We start from the raw sequence: 18,354 nt of genomic DNA, 5'->3' as shown, positions 1-18,354 counted from the left end.
GATGCTAGCCCTAGAGAGATGATGAGCTGTTGCATTGTCAGCTCTCACCGAATGTCAGTTCCCTTCCCCCAGGACACTGCGGTGAGCACACAGGGATGGTGATGGTGATGGCAGCAGTGGCCCCTCTGCAGTGGGGGAGGTGCAGCCAGGGGTCCGTGCTCCACAGAGCCAACAGGAGCCAGGAACAGGCGGAAGCCCCGCCGCCCCCTTCTGAGTTGGAGAGGCGGGATCCCTGCTCTCCTGGGTACAGCTGTAGCTGCTTAGCTGCGGCTGCAAACCTGGGCATTCCTGTGCTCTCAGGGAAACCCCATTCCCCCTTAGGCTCAGAGGCACCTGTTCCCACTGCCTGAACTCTCCCCGCTCCTGGTACCCACTCCAACTTCAGAGCAGGTTTGTAGCCAAGCCTGAGTACATACCAGCCAAGTGTGCATGTGCTCAGGGAAGCACTGACACGCCAGCCCCCTGCTGCCTTGACCCCTCCAGACATTGGGCACTGACAAGCATGAGAGGGAGGCTGAAGGGGTGCTCAGGGTGGCTCAGAGCTTACCTGCAGGAGCCCATCAGCACAAACAGCCTGGGTACCATGAACAGCGACAGGAGGGGGTCCCCATGAAGCCCACTTTCAAGCCAGGGATGGTCTGATGCCTGGGGGCCAGGCCGCCAGTTCCAAGAACCAGAGTAAAAACTTGCGGTGTTTTTTCCAGGCCCACCCATGGCGACCCATGGACCAATCAGCCTGTACTTCCTTCCCTCCGAAGCCCATAAAAATCCCAAACTGAGGCTGGGTACCGGTGGCTCACGCCTGTAATCCCAGCACTTTGGGAGACCAAGGCAGAAGGATCACCTGAGGTCGGGCATTCGAGACCAGCCTGACCAACATGGAGAAACCCCATCTCTACTAAAAATACAAAAAATTATCTGGGTGTGGTGGTGCATGCCTGCAATTTCAGCTACTCGGGAGGCTGAGGCAGGTGAATCACTTGAACCCAGGAGGCAGAGAGTGCAGTGAGCCAAGATCATGCCATTGCACTCCTGTCTGAGCAACATAAGTGAAACTGTCTCAAAAAAAAAAAAAAAAAAAAAAAAAAAAACTGAGCCAGACTGGGGCAGACGTTGGGCCAACCTGCCTGCAGAGAGGAGCTACCCATTACAGGTCTCCTCCCAGCTGAGAGCTGAACAGACGTCTGCACAATCTGCCTGTGGAAAGGAGCTACCCACTGTGGGTCTCCTGCGAGCTGTACTGTAGCTCAATAAAGCACCTCTTTGCCTTGCTTACTCTCCAGTTGTCCATGTACGTTATTCTTCCTGGACACGGGACAAGAACTCAGGACCTGCTGAATGGTGGGAGTGAAAGAGCTGTAACACAAACAGGGCTGACACATGCCCCCTGCTCACCGTGCTGTGAGCACAAGAAGGAGAGAAGCACCATAGCCCTTCAGGGAGCCCAGACTTAGAAGCTCCCTGAGCCAGGGCTGTGATGCCCTCTTAGGGACTCTGCTGTTCCTGGCATCTCCAAACTTCTGGGCACCATTGTGTTCCCCCAGTGCCCACAGTGGAAGCCACTTGTGGTATGCCTGGTCCAGCCACAACCTTGCAGGGAGCCAGCACTCATGCCATTGCCTACAGCTGTTCACCCCACCACAGCCTGCATGCCTAGCAGTGTGCAGCGAACAGACCCCATGCTGTCTCACTCATGCAACCCTCCCTGCTCTGCGCCTGGCTTGCCCTTGGTAGGCATGGCATCCAGACCAGTAGCACAAGCCGAGGGCAGCCTGCCAGGCCAAGTGAGCAGAATGAGCCATTTGGGCCCAAGCAAAACTCAGGTGAAGATGCCACCGGCCACAGAGGTTTCCGGCTGGTGAAGCGACCCTCCAAGGATCCCATGACAGTGAGGTCGCCATGCCAGTGCTGTGCTCTCCCTGTAGATATGATCTTGCCAGAGAAAGTGGCAAAGCTGGCATTCAGCCCTAGGTCAGTGAGGCTCCACTACACATTATCTTTCCTGAGAACAATTTATTCATTCATTTGTTCATTCAACAGAGATTTGCTGAGCACCTTCTATGTGCTAGGCAATGTTCTATGGGCTGAAAATGCATGTGTGAATAAAACAAAGTATTCCTGCTCTCATTGGTTTGGCTGTTTGTGAGGGAGACAGTCACTTTTAAAATCATCAGACTCATAAATATATAGTTTAAGATGCTTAGTTTTGAGGAATAATTTTCGTGCAGTAAAATGTACTCTTTTAGTGTATACTCTTCCGAATTCAGACATACACAGTCATAGATAAACACCACAATAAAGACAAAGACAAATTCCATCACCCCCACAAAAGTTCCTCATTCCCAGTCCCTGGCAAGGAGCAATTGATTTTCTACCCCTATGATTGTGCCTATTCCAGAAAGTCATATAAATGAAATCATTGTATACAGCCTTTTGAATGTGACTTTTTCACTGAGAATGATGTATTTGAGATTTACTCATGTCGTGTGTATCAGTAGTCCTTTCCTATTGCTGGATATACATACACGTGTTCATCTGTTCATCAGTTAAGAGGCACTTGAGTTGTTTACAGTTTTACATATTTATGAATAAAGCCATTATAGACATTTGCATACAGGTTTTATATCAGCTTAAGTTTCCACTTCTCTGGAATAATTACCTAGAAGTGGGATTGCTGGATCGTTTGGTAAGAAACTGCCAAATTGGTTTCTAGAATGGCTGGACTACTCTCCATTCTCACAAGCAGTGAATGAGAGACCCAGTTGTTCCCCATCCTCACCAGGATATAGTATTGTCTTGTCGTTGAGGTCATTATGCATTCTAATAGGTCAGTCGTAATTTCAGTTTGCAAATCCTTGGTGATTAATGGTGTTGAGCATCATTTCACTGGCCTATTTGCCATCCCTATATTTTCTGTGTGGAATATATGTTCAAATCATTTGGCCATTAATTTATTGGATTACTTTGGCTGGGTGTGGTAGCTCATGCCTGTAATTCCAGCATTTAGGGAAGCTAAGGCAGGCAGATCACTTGAGACCAGGAGTTTGCGACTCCTGGTCAACATGTAGAAACACTGTCTCTACTAAAAAATACAAAAAAATTAGCTGGGTGTGGTGGCATGCGCCTGTAATCCCAGTTACTCAGGAGGCTGAAGCAGGAGAATCGCTTGAACCCAAGAGGCGGTGATTGCAGTGAGCCAAGATCACGCCCCTGCACTCCAGCCTGGGTGGCAGAGCAAGACTTCGCTCAACAAAAGAAAAAAAAACATTTATTGGATTATTTTATTTTATTACATTTTGAGAATTTTAAAATATATCCTGGATAGAATTCCTTCATCAGATACATATTCTGAAAATATTTTCTCTGAGTCAGTGGCTTGTCTATGACCTTAAAAGAATTTTTTTAAACTTATTTTTGTTTGTTTAACTATTCAAGTGAAGCAGTGGGACTGCAAAAGGAGCAGAGAAATTTTAAACAGTTGTGATCAATTCGTTGTAAATACCACTGCACTTAGACCAGCTTAAGAGTCTTTTTTAAAAGCAGAAGTTTTAAATTATAATGTCAGCTGTAAGGTTTTTGTAGTTCTTTATAAGGTGAGGAAGTTCTCTTCTATTTCCAATTTATGCAGTGTTTTAAAATAATAAATTCATGTTGAATTTTTTCACATAGTTTTTCTAAATCTGTTGAGATAATCCTGTGGTTTCTCTTCTACAATCTGTTGAAGTACTGCTGACTGACTTTGAAATGTTGAACCAGCCTTGCATTCCCAGAAGAAACCCTGTTTGGTCATAATGTACTATCTTCTTATATAATTCTGGAATCAGTTTACTAATATTTGTTCATAATATTTACATCTAGGTCCTTGAGGAATTTTTGTCTGTAGTTTTATTGTCCTGTAACAACTTTGTGTGCTTTTTGGTATTAGAGTCATGCTGGCAACATAGTTGGGAAGTGTTTCCTCCCTTTTATTTTCTAAAAAAATATGGACAAGATTGATGTTATTTATACACATATTTTGTAGAAGTATGCAGTGAAGATATTTGGGCCTGGAGTTTTCTTTGAGGGAACGTGTTTAACTATGGATCAATTTCTATAACAGACATAGGACTGTTCTGTTTATTTCTTCAAGGAATAAGTAAATTTTAATAATCTTTGGTAGTTTATTCTTTACATTAAAATTTTCTACCTTTGGTAGGAAATTCTTTCAAGGAATTGCCCTAGCCCTTCTAACTTTTCAATTATTAGGGCATACAGTTATGTGTATTTTTAGTGAGTGTAGATTCTATAGTGATGTCCCTCCTTTCAGTTCTGAATTGGTAATTGATGTTTTCTCTCTGGTTTTCCTAGTCATTCAGAGTAGAGGTTTATCAAATGTATTAATGTTTTTAAATAACCGGTTTTTGCTTTATTGATTTTCTCTATTTTCTATTTTTTATTTTATTGACTCCTCTCTTATCTCTAGGCCTTCCTTCTCTCTGCTTCCTTTGAATTAATTTATTCTTCTCATTCTAGTCTCTTAAGGTGGAAGTTTGGATAATTTATTTGAGACTTGTCTTATTTTCCACTATAAGCATTTAATGCTATAAATTTTGTCTTAAGTCCTGCTTCAGTGGTATCTCACAAATTTTGATATATTGTGCTTTTATTTTCATTCAATTAAAAACATTTCTAACAATGTTTGGGAATTTTTAATATATCTTTCTTTTATTGGTGTCATGATCAGAGAAAATATTTTGTAGGATTTCTCTTTTGAAAAACTGGTGGTTTATTTTATGGCCTAGATAATGGTCTATCTTGATTAATATTACATGCAACAAAAATAAGTATTCTCTTCTTTGGTCATGTGTTCTACAAATGTCAATTAGGTCAAGTTGTTTGATAGCCTTGCATAGGTCTTCTATATATTTTTGTTGATTTTTTTGTCTACTTATATCAATTACTAAGATAGGAGTGTTGGCGTTCCCAGCTATGATTGTGAATTTCTGTTTTTCCTTGCCTTTCATTCAGGATCACTACATCTTCTTGGTAAATTGCCCCATTTATCGTTATATAAAGTCCTTCTTGTTCCTTGTTCTAAAGTCTGTTTTGCCTGATATTAATATAGCCACTTCAGCTTTCTTTTGGTTAGTGTTTTCATGATATATCCAGTGGTGTGCTGGTAAATGTCTAACAGCTAGTTCTCTGGTAAAGAAGAAACAAATCCCCCCAATTTATAGATTTTGCTAATTTCCTTGATGTAAGTACTCCACCATGGCTGATTTCAAGTTAGCAATGTGACATGATCAAGCACAGAGTTGGGAAGAGATAAGAACAGTATGCTCTTGTGAGCTTAGTATAAGCCCACTCTAGTACATCCTTGATATCTTTTTTCATCCTTTTATTTTTAACCTATCTCTGTGTTTTTATTTTTAAAGTACATTTCTTATAGGCAGTCTTGTAAATCCTGTCTGACAGTATCTGTCTTTTCATTGATATTTAGACTACTTATATTTAATGTAATTATTGAGATAATTTTATTTAAATCTATCATCTTGCCTTTTTTGTATTTGTTTCATTTGGCCTTTGTTCTTCTTTTTCTTCCTTATTTTGGATTAGTTGATCCTTACTTAGGATTGCACTTTAACTTTTCTATTGGATTAGTATTTATATCTCATTAAAAAACAATATACATCTTCAATTAATCAGAAAACACCTTAAAATCTATTACAGCATATGTAAAGCAAGAATCTTATAATATATCCAAATTCATTCTATTCGTCTCTTTTTTACTATAAATATATAATTTATTGGATTTATTTTAGCTTCAAATAGTCAATTATATTGTGTTAAAAATAAAAAAAATATTTTTAAATATTAAAATTTTTAATGGTTAAAAATTTTAAAAAAATTACGTGTACCTTCCTTTCACTATTTGCATATTCTTTCTTTGTGTAGCTTCAATTTTCTAGCTGACACTGTATTCATTCTACCTAGAGGACTTCCTTTGACAATTCTGGCTATTAAAATCTACTGTTAATGAATTCTCATTCTCTCTCTCTCTCTCTCCCACCCCCCCTTTCTTATATAAGGAAAAGAGTCTTTGTTCCTTACATTGTTACAAGGTATTTTAACTGGATACAGAATTCAGGGTTAAGTGAGTGGTTTTTTTTCCTTAATCACTTAAGTTGCTTCTGATTTGCAGTATTTTGGACAATACATCTGCTTTAATTCCTATCCTTGTTCCTCTGTAGGTAATATGCTGTTCTCCTTCAGCTTAGTCCAAGATTTTCTCTCTATTTTTGGTTTTAGATGTAATGGACCAAGGCATATTTGATTTATTTTTCTTTTTGATGTTTACTCTGGTTGATGTTTTCTGAGCTTTTTGGATATGTGTTTTGATTACTCATAATTTTTAGAAAATTCTTGGCCAATAACTCTGCAAATATCTATATTTTTGACCCATTCTCTCTCGACTCTGCTTCTGGGATTTCAAAACCAGAAGCTAGACCTTTGATATTTTCCCTCACAATATTTATATGCTTGTTTCTCCCCATCCCCCACTTTAGGCAATTTCTTTTGACCAGTCTTCCAGTCTATCGATGAACCTATTGGAAGCATTCTTTACCTCTGGCACTATGTTTTGGCATTTGTTTGTTTTTAACATTTCCATCTGCTTTTGTAGTTTCTGTCTTTCTGTGGAAATCCCTGTCTGTTAACGCATGCTGTCCACCTTTCCACTAGAGGTTTTGAAATGTTTTAAATTGCTTGTTTGTTAGTTCTGACATCTAGTTCATAACTGAGTATGATTCTGTTACTTTCTTTGTCTCTTCACAGTGAGTTTTTGTTTTTGTTTTGGTTTTGATTTTGTCCTGTGTCTGATAATTTTTTATTAAAATCTTTGCATGATGTATAAGAAAATGTTAATGCCTAGAAATGGGTGTGTTTCTTTTACTACTATGCATATTGTTTTCTTTGGAGGATTTAGCATTGATTCAATCTAATTAGGAGTTGAGCTTGACTTGAGATTCTTTGTTCTGTGGTTATTTTCAATACATCAGCTTTAGAGTTGGGTTTCAATGTGGTTACTAAAGTGTTTTCCTCAATGCTCCTGTTCCACCTTTGGCTTAGAGTTTCCCTGTGAAACTGTGCCTTAAGTATGTGCCTCTCTATGCTCCTGTTTTCTTGCAATAGGCTTCTCTTTCTAGTTCCTTGACACTTGCTGATGTGGCAGAGGTTGGGGACAGTAAATATCCTCTGCTGCTTTGGTTCAGCCTGTCTTAGATAGGCTCTGTGTCCATGGGTCTTGGGGATCTTAGGGGTATTTCACATGGATCCTGTTTTTCCCCCAGCAGTAGGAAACCACTAATGGTTTGAACCCAGGATCACTGCAGGGAAATGAAACTGCATTTGCTAAGGCCCTGAGGGAAAAAGAAGCTTGGCCCATAGAACCAAAAGAAACTGCTGTGACCTGAGCAAAGTCAGCAAGACAGATAATGCTGGAGAGGTGTGAAGGGCCAGATCATGCATTACCTGTGTGCTGCATTACAGCTTTTGGTTTTTTATAGCAAGTTCAATGGAAAATTTTAAAGAGCATTAATTGTCTTGGATAAACAGAATTTGGAATCCTTTAAGAGAGTATTACAGTATAACTTTTCTATCATCTCATATACTATTTAGAAGTTCATCGAAGTTTTATATATTGACTGGAAAATGTGCTTATTCAAATTCTGTTTCCAGTTAGAACATCATTTCTCCATGAAAATTTCCAGAAGTCTTTTTTTGTTAATTTACTAGTTGAATCTGACACATTTAACATGAAGTAGCTTTCTGGTACTGGTGCATCATTTATTTCTGTCCTTCATCAGAACTTACCTATTTACTCATTAGCCAATTAATTTATTGGATTATTTTGGCTGGGCACAGTGGTTCATGCCTGTAATCCCAGCACTTAGGGAGGTGTGCCAGGAAGCATGGGAGCTGAGGTTCAGTTGCAGGCCTGAGTAATTACCAGTTCCGTAACTCCTCCGTTTCACTGATTCTGCCTCTTTCCTCTTCCTCTTCGCCTTCCCATGGACACCTGTGAAATACTAATGGTCAGCAGCTGAGCAGTTTCTTGCGTACTTTGGTGAAATGAGTTTCCTATTGCTAGCAATGCTACTAGCATCTCCCCAAAAAGGGAAATTATCAGACTGATGCAGTGGTTTCATGTTATCTCAAATTAATGTGTAAGTGTGTGACACCTGAGTTCACCTGGCTAGCCAAGAGCCCAAGAAATAAAATTACCCCACAGAGGATTCAGAGAGGCCAGGCATGCTACTTCTCTCTTCTTTCCAGAGCTTCTCAGCACACTTCAATGCAATAACTTACAATAGAGCTCTTGAATCATATGAGGGAACATGTACAATATGTACCTTGATGAGTTGGACCTCCTTTTATGCATTTGTTTCATTGTACATTCAGTAATAATGAATTACTATAACAACTAGCTCACCTCTCTTGAGAGCTTGCTTTGTGTCAATCTCTGAACTACATGTGTCACGTAAGTTATCTCATTATGGATTAAGGGCTATTACAATTCCATAGAATCTGCAACTCAAAGTTAAATGCTTGCCCAATGACAAACAGCCAGCAAAGGTAGCCATTGAGATTCAAAGCCAGAACTCTGAAGTTCTTTGCCATTATGATGCATTAAGCATCTTCTTCTAGATCAGCTGCGTGCTAATCCTTTTGAATCTGGAGATGACGTAATCATGTTCCTGCTTTCAGAGAGCTCACCACCCAGTAGGGGAGATGGACATGTAGACTATTAATTGAAATACAGTATGATAAGTGCTGTAAGGAAGAAATGAACAAAGGTTTGGTGAAAATCTAGACCTAGACTGATGTATTAGTAGTTTTCCAGGAGGCAGGGTAAGATAGGAAACAGAAACAGCAAGGGACTTGACCAGCATTCCATAGTGAAATGTGGTCTGCGTCTTGAAGTATGAATAGGAGTTCATGTGCATTTAAAAAAAAAAAAAAAAGTGGATAGGCCAAGTGCGGTGGCTCAGGCCTGTAATCTCAGAACTTTGGGAGGCCAAGGCAGGTGGATCGCGAGGTTAGGAGTTTAAGACCAGCCTGGCCAACATGGTAAAACCCCATCTCTACTAAAAATACAAAAAATTATCTGGTCATGGCGGCAAGTGCCTGGCTACTTTGGAGGCTGAGGCAGGAGAATCGCTTGAACTCGGAAGGTGGAGGTTGCAGTGAGTGGAGATCACGCCACTGCAGTCCAGCCAGGCAACAGTGCGAGACTCCATCTCAAAAAACAAAAAAAGGGGTAAAGTCATTGATGATTCAGAATAAGTATATCCTAACTGGCACAATAGATGTAATAAGAGTAATGGCCAAATAAGAGGGTGGCCGGGGCCTGTTTTTAGGATGTTTTCATGCTAAAATGCTTGAAATTTATGCTATAGTAAATAGGAAACTTGGAATGATTTTAAGCAAGTAGTTTGAACACGTGAATAATAATAATACTAGATACCATTTATTGAGCACTTACTATAAGCTTAATGTATACATAACCGTTTTCTCTTCACAATAAGATTATGTAGCAGACACTGTTATTCCGTCTTACAGGAATAACTTACTTATATGAAGTACATATAAGAGGTTAAGCAGCTTACCCAAGGTCATTGGGCCAGTAAGCATGGGAGCTGAGGTCCCGTTGCAGGCCTGAGTAATTACCACTTTCATAACCCCTCTGTTTCACTGATTCTACGACTTAGAAGTCTCTCAGGGGCAGGTGGAGCTGGGATCGAAGAGCCCCAGGCTGGAGTCGGGCAAGTGATTGAGGGAGCAACCATGAGAGCAGATAGAGATGAAAGAGGACCAGGGTAGAGGATAGAAAGGACAGTAGAGAGAAAGTTTCTGGAAGGGCAAAATGGTAAGTCTTGGGGACCAATCGAATAATCAAATACAAAGGCTGAAAGAGTACTAGAGTCCAAGTTGACTCCCAGGTTTCTGACTGCACAGCTGAAAAGACCCTTGTGGCTGAGATTGAGAATTCAGGAGAAGGGGAAGTTTGAAAGCTTGGTTCAGACAGATTGAGTTGTGCCCGCGGGACCTGCAGGTGGAAGTGTCCAGTGGGTGTTGGCGACCCAGATCTGGCCATCCTGCCAGCCAGGTTGTGCAAGCTGGGGACATGGGCTTGCCTTGAAGAAAGTATCTGTGGGTGGGAGACTTGGGTTCTAGCCCAGCTAGGGCCAGAAGTCATTTAACTCCACCATTTGGCCTTGGCCTCCTTGTCTGTAACATTTAAGGGAGGGAGGAAATTATCTTCGAGGTCCCCTCTAGGCCAAAATTTAGTAATTCTATGTTCTCAGTCAAGAGGAGAGCAAACACCTGTAGAAAGATCCTGGAAGTCTGTCAGCTCTCAGGCTAGATGTTGAATAGCATTTCACACTCCACTGCAAATATCAAAACCTTTGGCAATATTCACAGAGCTCGCTGCGGCAGGCTGATCATTACACTTTAGGAGGTGATTGTGCGCTTTTCATATTTTTAGTTTAACGGGGAAGTAAACTCTGTGTGGTTAGCGAGGGGCAAATCCCACCAAATGCACATCTGCATTGCTGAGGGAAGGTGATCTGTCATTTCACCCCCCATGTTCCTGCTTTTCTGGAAGGCCAATTATGTGATGCCCTAATGCTTCTTGGCATCAAAACTCACTTTTCACTTCAAACTTTGATTGGCAGAATTGTTCAACCACCAGTAGAGACGGTCAGCAGGAGGTGAGGCTGATCTTTCCAGGCCATTGCAGGGCAGCCAGAGGTTCCCTGGTGCCCAGTGTCCGCCTAGTGTATTTTGGACTCACAAGACTCCATAGAGCATGCACCGTGCACCCCACGCAGTGAAAGATAGTGGCAAGAAAGCATGCACTGTCCAGGAATGTGAATCAAATTCCAGTTTCAAGAGGATTTTAAGTCATTTTTATTAATAGGAAAACCACATTTATTACTCGTCTTTTAGCTACTAATTGGAACCAAAACTACGAGTATTTATGAACATCCAGAAATTTTGGAATATAAAACATAGAAAGTATATAGGTGTGTGTATATATGTATGATATGTGATTTTTATATTCAGCATGTTTGTAAAGATGGCATAATTGCTGGTAAACTTACAGGCTTTGAAGGAGACAGAACTAGGTTGTCATCATTTCTGGTTGATCCTGGGGAATGGAACTGGGTTCAAATGAGCCTTCGTAGCTGTGTCACCTCAGATATGGTACCTACTCTCTCCAAGTACTACCTTCCTGAAATGGAGGTAGTACTCCCCTGACAAGGCCCTTATCAGATAATAATACTCACCTGACAAGGTCCTTGTGCGATAAGGTGAGATAACGCGTAGACACTCAGCACAGTCCCTAGCATCTAGTTAGCTTTTCCAAGGCATGAATAGCATATATGGAGAATTGAGAAGAGCCTCTGGCACATAGTAGGCTCAATAAATGGCCACATTTATATTGCAACTATTGGTATTGTCAAGAAAGCCATTATTCATAGTAACAGTGGAACAGCCCAGCCATATTGAGCCTTGGCCTAAAAGTTGGAAGACTGACATTCCAGTCTGGGCTCCTTCACTCATTATCTCCATGGCACTGAACATGCCCTCCTGATCTCTGCGGGCCTCCGTTTCTTCATCCATGGCCCTGGTCCTTTAAGGATGGGACAACTGACATGTGAAGGAATCTGTGCTCCACAAAGCCCTGCACGAACGCTATGGATGTGATGGCAGTTACAGTTGGCATTTCCAGTGGCTGATAAATAGATTGAGGTTTGGCCATTCCCCTTACCAAGGCAGTGAAAGAAGTAAAATTTCCCAAGGCCTTCCATGAAACAACAACAAAGAAGTTTGTTGTTGTTTCATGGAAGGCCTTGGGGAATTTTACCCATCCATAATCTAAGCAGATGTACCTGGGCCTTGGACCCTGGACAGCCTTTCTGGGCATGGCCACATTATTTGCTTGGTCTGTTGCTCGCTGCCCCAGTGAGCCAGGGCTCCCCCTAAAGTTGCCTTTATCTCACATGTGTCCTAGGGGGTCCTCAGTCCCAGCCTTTCCTGTGCCATCCCAGAGCAACTGGCTCCTTCCTCTGCAAGAATCCTGAGCAGCTAGCTCAAAGCCCATGTTGTTGTGAAGATGAATTCATACTCTCAAAACAAGACTTTTCACAGAGCAGATGCTGCTTAAAGATTAACTGTTTTAATTAGCAGGATTTAAAGAGCTCAGACAGTGCTTAGCACACAACAAGGCAATAGAAGTGTTTGCTATTTTTATTATGACCGTTTATTTATTTAGTTAGTCAACAAATTTTTCCTGCGTAGCTTCTTGGTACCAGGCAAGGCGTGAGGCACCAGAGAGACATGACAGTCTCTGCCCTCAAGGAGCTTGCAGTCAAGAGGGAAGGGAGACCAGTAAGCAAAAATGCATCAGGAGATGAAGAGCATGGTGGGAATGAGGAAGCCCCTAATCTAGCCTGGGTAGAAGGGAGATGGTAAGGAAGTGATAACAGCAGAGGCCTATTCTGAGGAGTCCGCTGTACCTGTGAAGAGCTTTGACTGGCACGTGGTAGGTTCCTGGAGGACGTAGCCCTGGGGCTGCACCTTCTGTGAGTCCGGAAAGGGTGGCAGGAATGGAGACAGAGACAGGGTGTCCCAGGAACAGCAGGCAGCATGGAGCCAGGGTGACCATAGGCAAGCAGGGCAGCACAAGACAGCGCTGGGCCGTGGATTTGAACTCACCCTCTGGGCCAGACTGGTCCCCAGCTCTAGAACCGTGTGTTCCACCAACAATTGAAAATAGGAAGGATTCCAGGATCAAGTCAAATACATTTCTAAGCCATGCCTGCTCTTGAGTTGGGTCCCTGTGAACATCACCAAAGTACATCAGTACACGAAAGGCTCTGAGGAGCCCAGCAGGGAAGAATGCAGCTGGGCCGCATCCCTCCCAGGCATGTTGGACCTCAGAACCCTTTCTCCTCCTGCCTCTGTTGGCCTGACTTGGAGCTGGTGGCATTGCAAGGAACACAGTTTGTGAAACAGCCGCCATGATGGGAAGATCTTTTAGCAGGGAATACCGTCGTCTGTGGCATGTCAGAACACCAACTCCCCGGACAGGAGTGTGAAGGACAGATTGAAGGAGACTCAGGGGCCAGAGGACCAGCTGGGAAGCTATGCGGGAGACTAGAAGGGAAGAGTCAGCGTCAGAACATGGGCGGCATGTGGGCAAAGGCGAGGAAGGGAGGGTACACATGTTATTAGGAGGCAGAATCATGCACAGTTGGCAGCTGAATGTCACTGTGACAGTCATGGGAATTCCCTGAACCTGAGAGTCAGGACCAGGAATTCTAGACTTGACCTGAGAGGTACTGCTGGGTGGGACCTGAGGCAAGCCACTGGTCCTCCTCAGCCTGGTGTCCCGTTCTAATGAGAGGTGTGGGGAATCAAGGGACCCTTCGCCCCTGCCATGCTGACATCTCGAGAGGCTGTGAGCTGTTTCCACCTCTGCTGCAGACACCAGTGAGCAGACCAGCCCTATGGCATCAAGGTGAAAAGCCAATTCACACATTTATTAAGTGCCTTCTGTATACTGGGCTGAGCACCAGGCCCTGGGAGGGAAGGAAGGAGGGCGAAAGAGTGCACCAGGGCACCAATCCCTGAGTAACTCAGTCACTCCTGGCAGTTACCCAGTACAGGGGGAAGGAGCCTGGAGTCAGAACACCAGGAAGTGCTAACCCCAGCTCTGCTATGCTGGCTGGGTGACTTGGCAAGTTCTCTACCCCTTGTATTCATTTCCTGTGGCCACGAAACAAATCACTGCCAACTGAGTGGCCTGAAGCTATAGAACTTCATTTTCTCACAGTTGTGGAGGCTAAAAGTCCAATATCAAGGGGCCAGCAGGGCCACGTGCCCTCGGAAGGCTCCACAGGAGCATTCTTGCTGCCTCTTTCAGCTTCCAGCCGTGCCAGGCTTTCCTCGGCTTGTGGCCACATCGCTCCCATCCGCCTTTGTCTTCACGTGGCCATCTTCTCTGTGTCTCCTTTCCCTTATAAAGACATCGGTTGTAGGATTTGCAGCCCAATCTAAATCCAGGATGATTTTATCCTGAGATTCTTAGCTTGATTACATTTATAAAGACCTCATTTTCAAATACGGCCCTATTCACAGGTCCCAGGAGTTAGGACTTGAACATAGCTTTTACAGGGTGGGGGGGAGGAGGGGCAATGATTCAGCCCACTACACTTCCTAATGCCTCTGCCTCCTCATCAGAAGAATGAAGACCATTGTAGCGTTTATCCTGTTCAGTGGCTGGTGGAATTAAAGAAGTAATGAACATAATCCTTAACATGGCACCTGGCAAATCACAGTTGCTATTGTTCAGATAGGTGGCTCACACCTGTCCTTCCAGCTCTAAACCTGTGTAGTTCTCTCGCATCTAAGTGCTGGGATTCTGAGCAGCCAATGACATCATTTTAGTGATGTAGGAATTATGACATCAATGTTGTTGTGTTCTATCCCCCAAGTGTGTGGGGAAGGAGGGAATGTCATCCTCTCTAGGACCACAGACATTTGTCACTTGACTGGTCACGACAGCCAGAACAGTATCACTCTGTTGCTGCTGAGTTCTACCCTGAGTTCTGAATGGACTGGGGCTTCCAGGCATGACAAGGATTGATGGGGAACCACCTCGGCACACACAGCCATTCTGCACTCCCGAGTGTGCCCTATGCTATCGGAACTTGTGGGCTGGGCCAGCAGCTGCCAAGCCCCTGGGAACACACAGACAAGCATGATATGGCTCCTTTTCTCCCCAGCCCTCAGGACTGAGAAGAGGGACAGGCACACAGGCTGTAGTACAGGGAAGGAAGTCCCTGCAGGCTCAAGCCCAGCTTCCAGCTCAGTAGTGGGACCCAGCTGGGATTCAGAATAGCACAGCTCAGTGCCAGGCTTACTAGGAAGGCATTAAATATTCACTCACCCCATGCTTAATGAACAAGTATGATCACTGACTTTGAAGTCAGGATGATCTATCACCCATAGGAAGAGGCAGACGAAAAGATGCTGAAAATACAAAACACACAGAATTTGGAGACCGATCATTCATGAGGCTGTGGAGGACGGCATTTAGGAGGGTTCCCAGATCTCTGGTTTGGGTAACTGCTGGACGTTGGGGAGGCTAAGCATGGCAGAGGAAGAGGAGGTTGGAGTGATGATTTGACTGTTAATAATATGTAATGTTCATGGAGCACTCGCTACGGGCCAGGCATCCTGCCAAACTCTTGGGGTATATTGTCTTATTCAATCTACTTAATCAGCGCAACAGCCCAATGAATAAACCATTATTATTATTATCCACATTCTATAAAACCCAGGCAAAGAGAATATAAGTAGCTTATCATTAACAAGTAACTCCACCCGCCCCAGCGGTCTTCCTGTTTCCCAGGGCACAATGCCTGTTCCTTTGTAAGGGCCAAGTAACCTGAGGGACAAGTTCTCAAACTCCCAGTTGCATCATTCCACCATGTGGCACTGAGTATGTGTTTGTACTGAAAGAAATGCTGAGACAAACCTTACTTCAAGCAGGAATTCAGCAGACCTGTAAGGTGCATCTCAGCTTTGCATTTCCTGGCTGTGTGACCTCTTCATCCTGCTGGCCTTCTCTGAACCTCCTCTGTAAACATGTCCCCAGAGGCTGTTGTGAAGAGGAAAGGAAACCCGTGGGTGAAAGTGCACTTAGGAAGTGTGAACCAAATGGAGAATATTACCAGGGGGCAGCTAGAATGTGGCTGCTGGTCAAATTGAAGTGCGGAGCTGCCCATCCAGCAGCCCCAGGTCAATTCCTTCATTTTATTTTCATGCCGAGCGAATGCCCATCTAGAAACTGAGCCGAGGCAGCTTTAATCACAACATGTTGTGCCTCCCCGGGACAGATTTCGGCTGCTCTGACAACTGTAAAATGGAATTATGACTGCAAATTAATTTGCTAGAAATAGTCAACATTTCACAAAATTTTCCTGGAAGACAACATAGACAATTAGACCCTACAATGCACTCCTGGCCTAGTGACGGGGGCGCGGGGGGGTGAGGCAGTGAGGTTAACCCACCACCCAGTCCCTTGGAGAGTGGTCAGGGATGAGAACCCCAGGACAAACTCAGTCCCCTGAAGAATAAGGGTCCTCCATCCCCTTCGCATTATTTTTCTATTGAGGTGAAATTCACATCACATAAAATTAGCCATTTTAAAGTAACAACTCAGTAGCATTTAGTACATGCACAGTGTTATGTGACCACCACCTCTGTCTAGTTCCAACCCATTTGTTTTCATCACCCCCAAGGAAAACCGGTGCCCGTGAAGCAGGTGCTCCCACCCTCCCCTCCCCACCTGCAGCCCTAGCAACCTCCAATCTGTTTTCGTCTTGCGGATTTACCCATTGTGGGTATTTCATGTTAGATATCACCTATGCTAAAATAAAGTAGTCCCTGAGATAGGCCCCAGGCACAGAGAGCGGTAAGAGTCCATTTATCAAGGTTCTCAACCCCTTGGGGGCTCTGTTCCTCTTCTTCACTCTGGGTTTATCCCACCCGTTCTCCAGCGAACATGCTCCACCAATCCACCCCCTCCAGGGGCATGTCCTCACTTTCACGGAGTGGACGGCCCTTCCTCACACCCTCGGGGGGTCCCATCTGCATTCCGCTCGCCAGTGTCGCTCCAGTGCTTCCTGTGATTCCTGTAACTGGTTCGCAGGCAGCTTATGACTTACCGAGGGTACAAACCATGTGGCATAGTGGAAAAAATACAGGTTTCACTGTCCAAAAAAGCTAGATTTCTGGCAAGATGCGGTGGCTCACGCCTGTAATCCCAGCACTTTGGGAGGCTGAGGACAGATCACCAGAGGTCTGGAGTTTGAGACCAGCCTGGCCAACATGGCGAAACCCGTCCCTACTAAAAATATCAACGTTAGCCGGGCGTGGTGATGGACGCCTGTAATCCCAGCTACTCGGGAGGCTGAGGAAGGAGAATCGTTAAACTCGGGAGGCAGAGGTTGCAGTGAGCTGAGATGGCGCCACTGCACCCAAGACTATCAAAAAAAAAAAAAAAGGCTCGATGTCTCTCCTTGTCCCTGCCCTAAGGGGACACTGGTGGCCGTAAACTGGGACCCACAGTGACGTTCTCTTTGTCCTGTCGTTGGCAGCCCCGGAAGTATTCCAGGTGTACCTGGACGGAGGCCCCGGATACTCGTACCCTGTCGACTGGTGGTCCCTGGGCGTCACCGCCTACGAGCTGCTGCGGGGCTGGGTAAGACGGCGCCTGCGCGGGGCACGCAGGGCGGGGGGTGCGGGGGCGGGGCGGGGGCTCACGCTGCACCCGGGCGGGGCAGGGCGGGGCGGGGCGGGGCGGGGCGGGGGCTCACGCTGCACCCGGGCGGGGCGGGGCGGGGCGGGGCGGGGCGGGGCGGGGTCGGCAGGGCCCGCGGCGCGGGAAGGAGCACGGCTGGGGGAGTCATCGCGCCCCGTGCTTCAGTCCCGATGCCTGTGTGCCACCTAGGCGCACCCTTCTGGTTCAACCCCCTCACTGTGCAGAAAAGAAAGAGGCCCAGAGGGGGAGGGTCTTACACAAAGCCCCACAGCGGATCAGTGACAGGTCAAACAGCAAAGCACCCTGGCCTCGTGGCTTCAAACACTGTCCCCTCTGAACCCACAACGCAAGGCCTCCATGTCTGATTTTCTACCTGGCCGAAAAATCTTTTAAGGTGAAGACACTACTTCTTTTTTTTCTCTGTTTCACATCTTCCCTGAATATGTAACTCGGTGTCCTAAAAAATGAGACGTTCAATACGTATTTTTATTTTCTTGCATTTAAATTTACTAGCTGAAGATGATTAATGGGGCTGCTTGGCAGCTGTAATAACACATATTTTTATTTGAGCAGAAAGTGTTGTATCTAGGCTGGGTGCAGAGGCTCAGCACTGTAATCCCAGAACTTTGGGAGGCTGAGGTGGGAGGATCTCTTGAGCCCAGGAATTTGAGACCAGCCTGGGAAACATAGAGACATTCCATCTCTACAAATAATAACATTTTTTTAAAAAATAGCTGAACATGGTGGCACTCTGCTATAGTCTCAGCTACTTAGAAGGCTGAGGCAGAAGGATCACCTGAGCCTGGGATGTCAAGGCTGCAGTGAGCCATGCCATGATGGTGCCACTGCACTCCAGCCTGGGTGACAGAGTGAGACCCTGTCTCAGAAAAAAAGAAAGCATTTTGACTAAAATTAATTTTGAGGTATATATCTTTGTACAAGTATCATTTGAAAAGGATGTCACTTCACCATGT

General features: G+C 44.6%; 1 protein-coding gene across 1 annotated transcript in view; it reads left to right on the top strand.

The window, feature by feature from the left end:
• Nucleotides 1–18,354, top strand: part of STK32B (serine/threonine kinase 32B) — a 439,121-nt gene that overhangs the window by 372,228 nt on the left and 48,539 nt on the right. The window contains exon 7 of the mRNA XM_032254176.1: nucleotides 17,217–17,320. Within this exon, the coding sequence (XP_032110067.1) occupies nucleotides 17,217–17,320 (104 nt within the window). The remainder of the gene's footprint in view (nucleotides 1–17,216; nucleotides 17,321–18,354) is intronic.

The sequence above is a fragment of the Sapajus apella genome, unplaced genomic scaffold (genome assembly GCF_009761245.1).
Source record: "Sapajus apella isolate SASKATOON/1434 unplaced genomic scaffold, GSC_monkey_1.0 scaffold85, whole genome shotgun sequence".
In the NCBI taxonomy this organism is placed as follows: Eukaryota; Metazoa; Chordata; class Mammalia; order Primates; family Cebidae; genus Sapajus; species Sapajus apella.
Note: the sequence above shows the minus strand (reverse complement) of the source record. Positions and strands in the feature narration are given on the sequence as shown.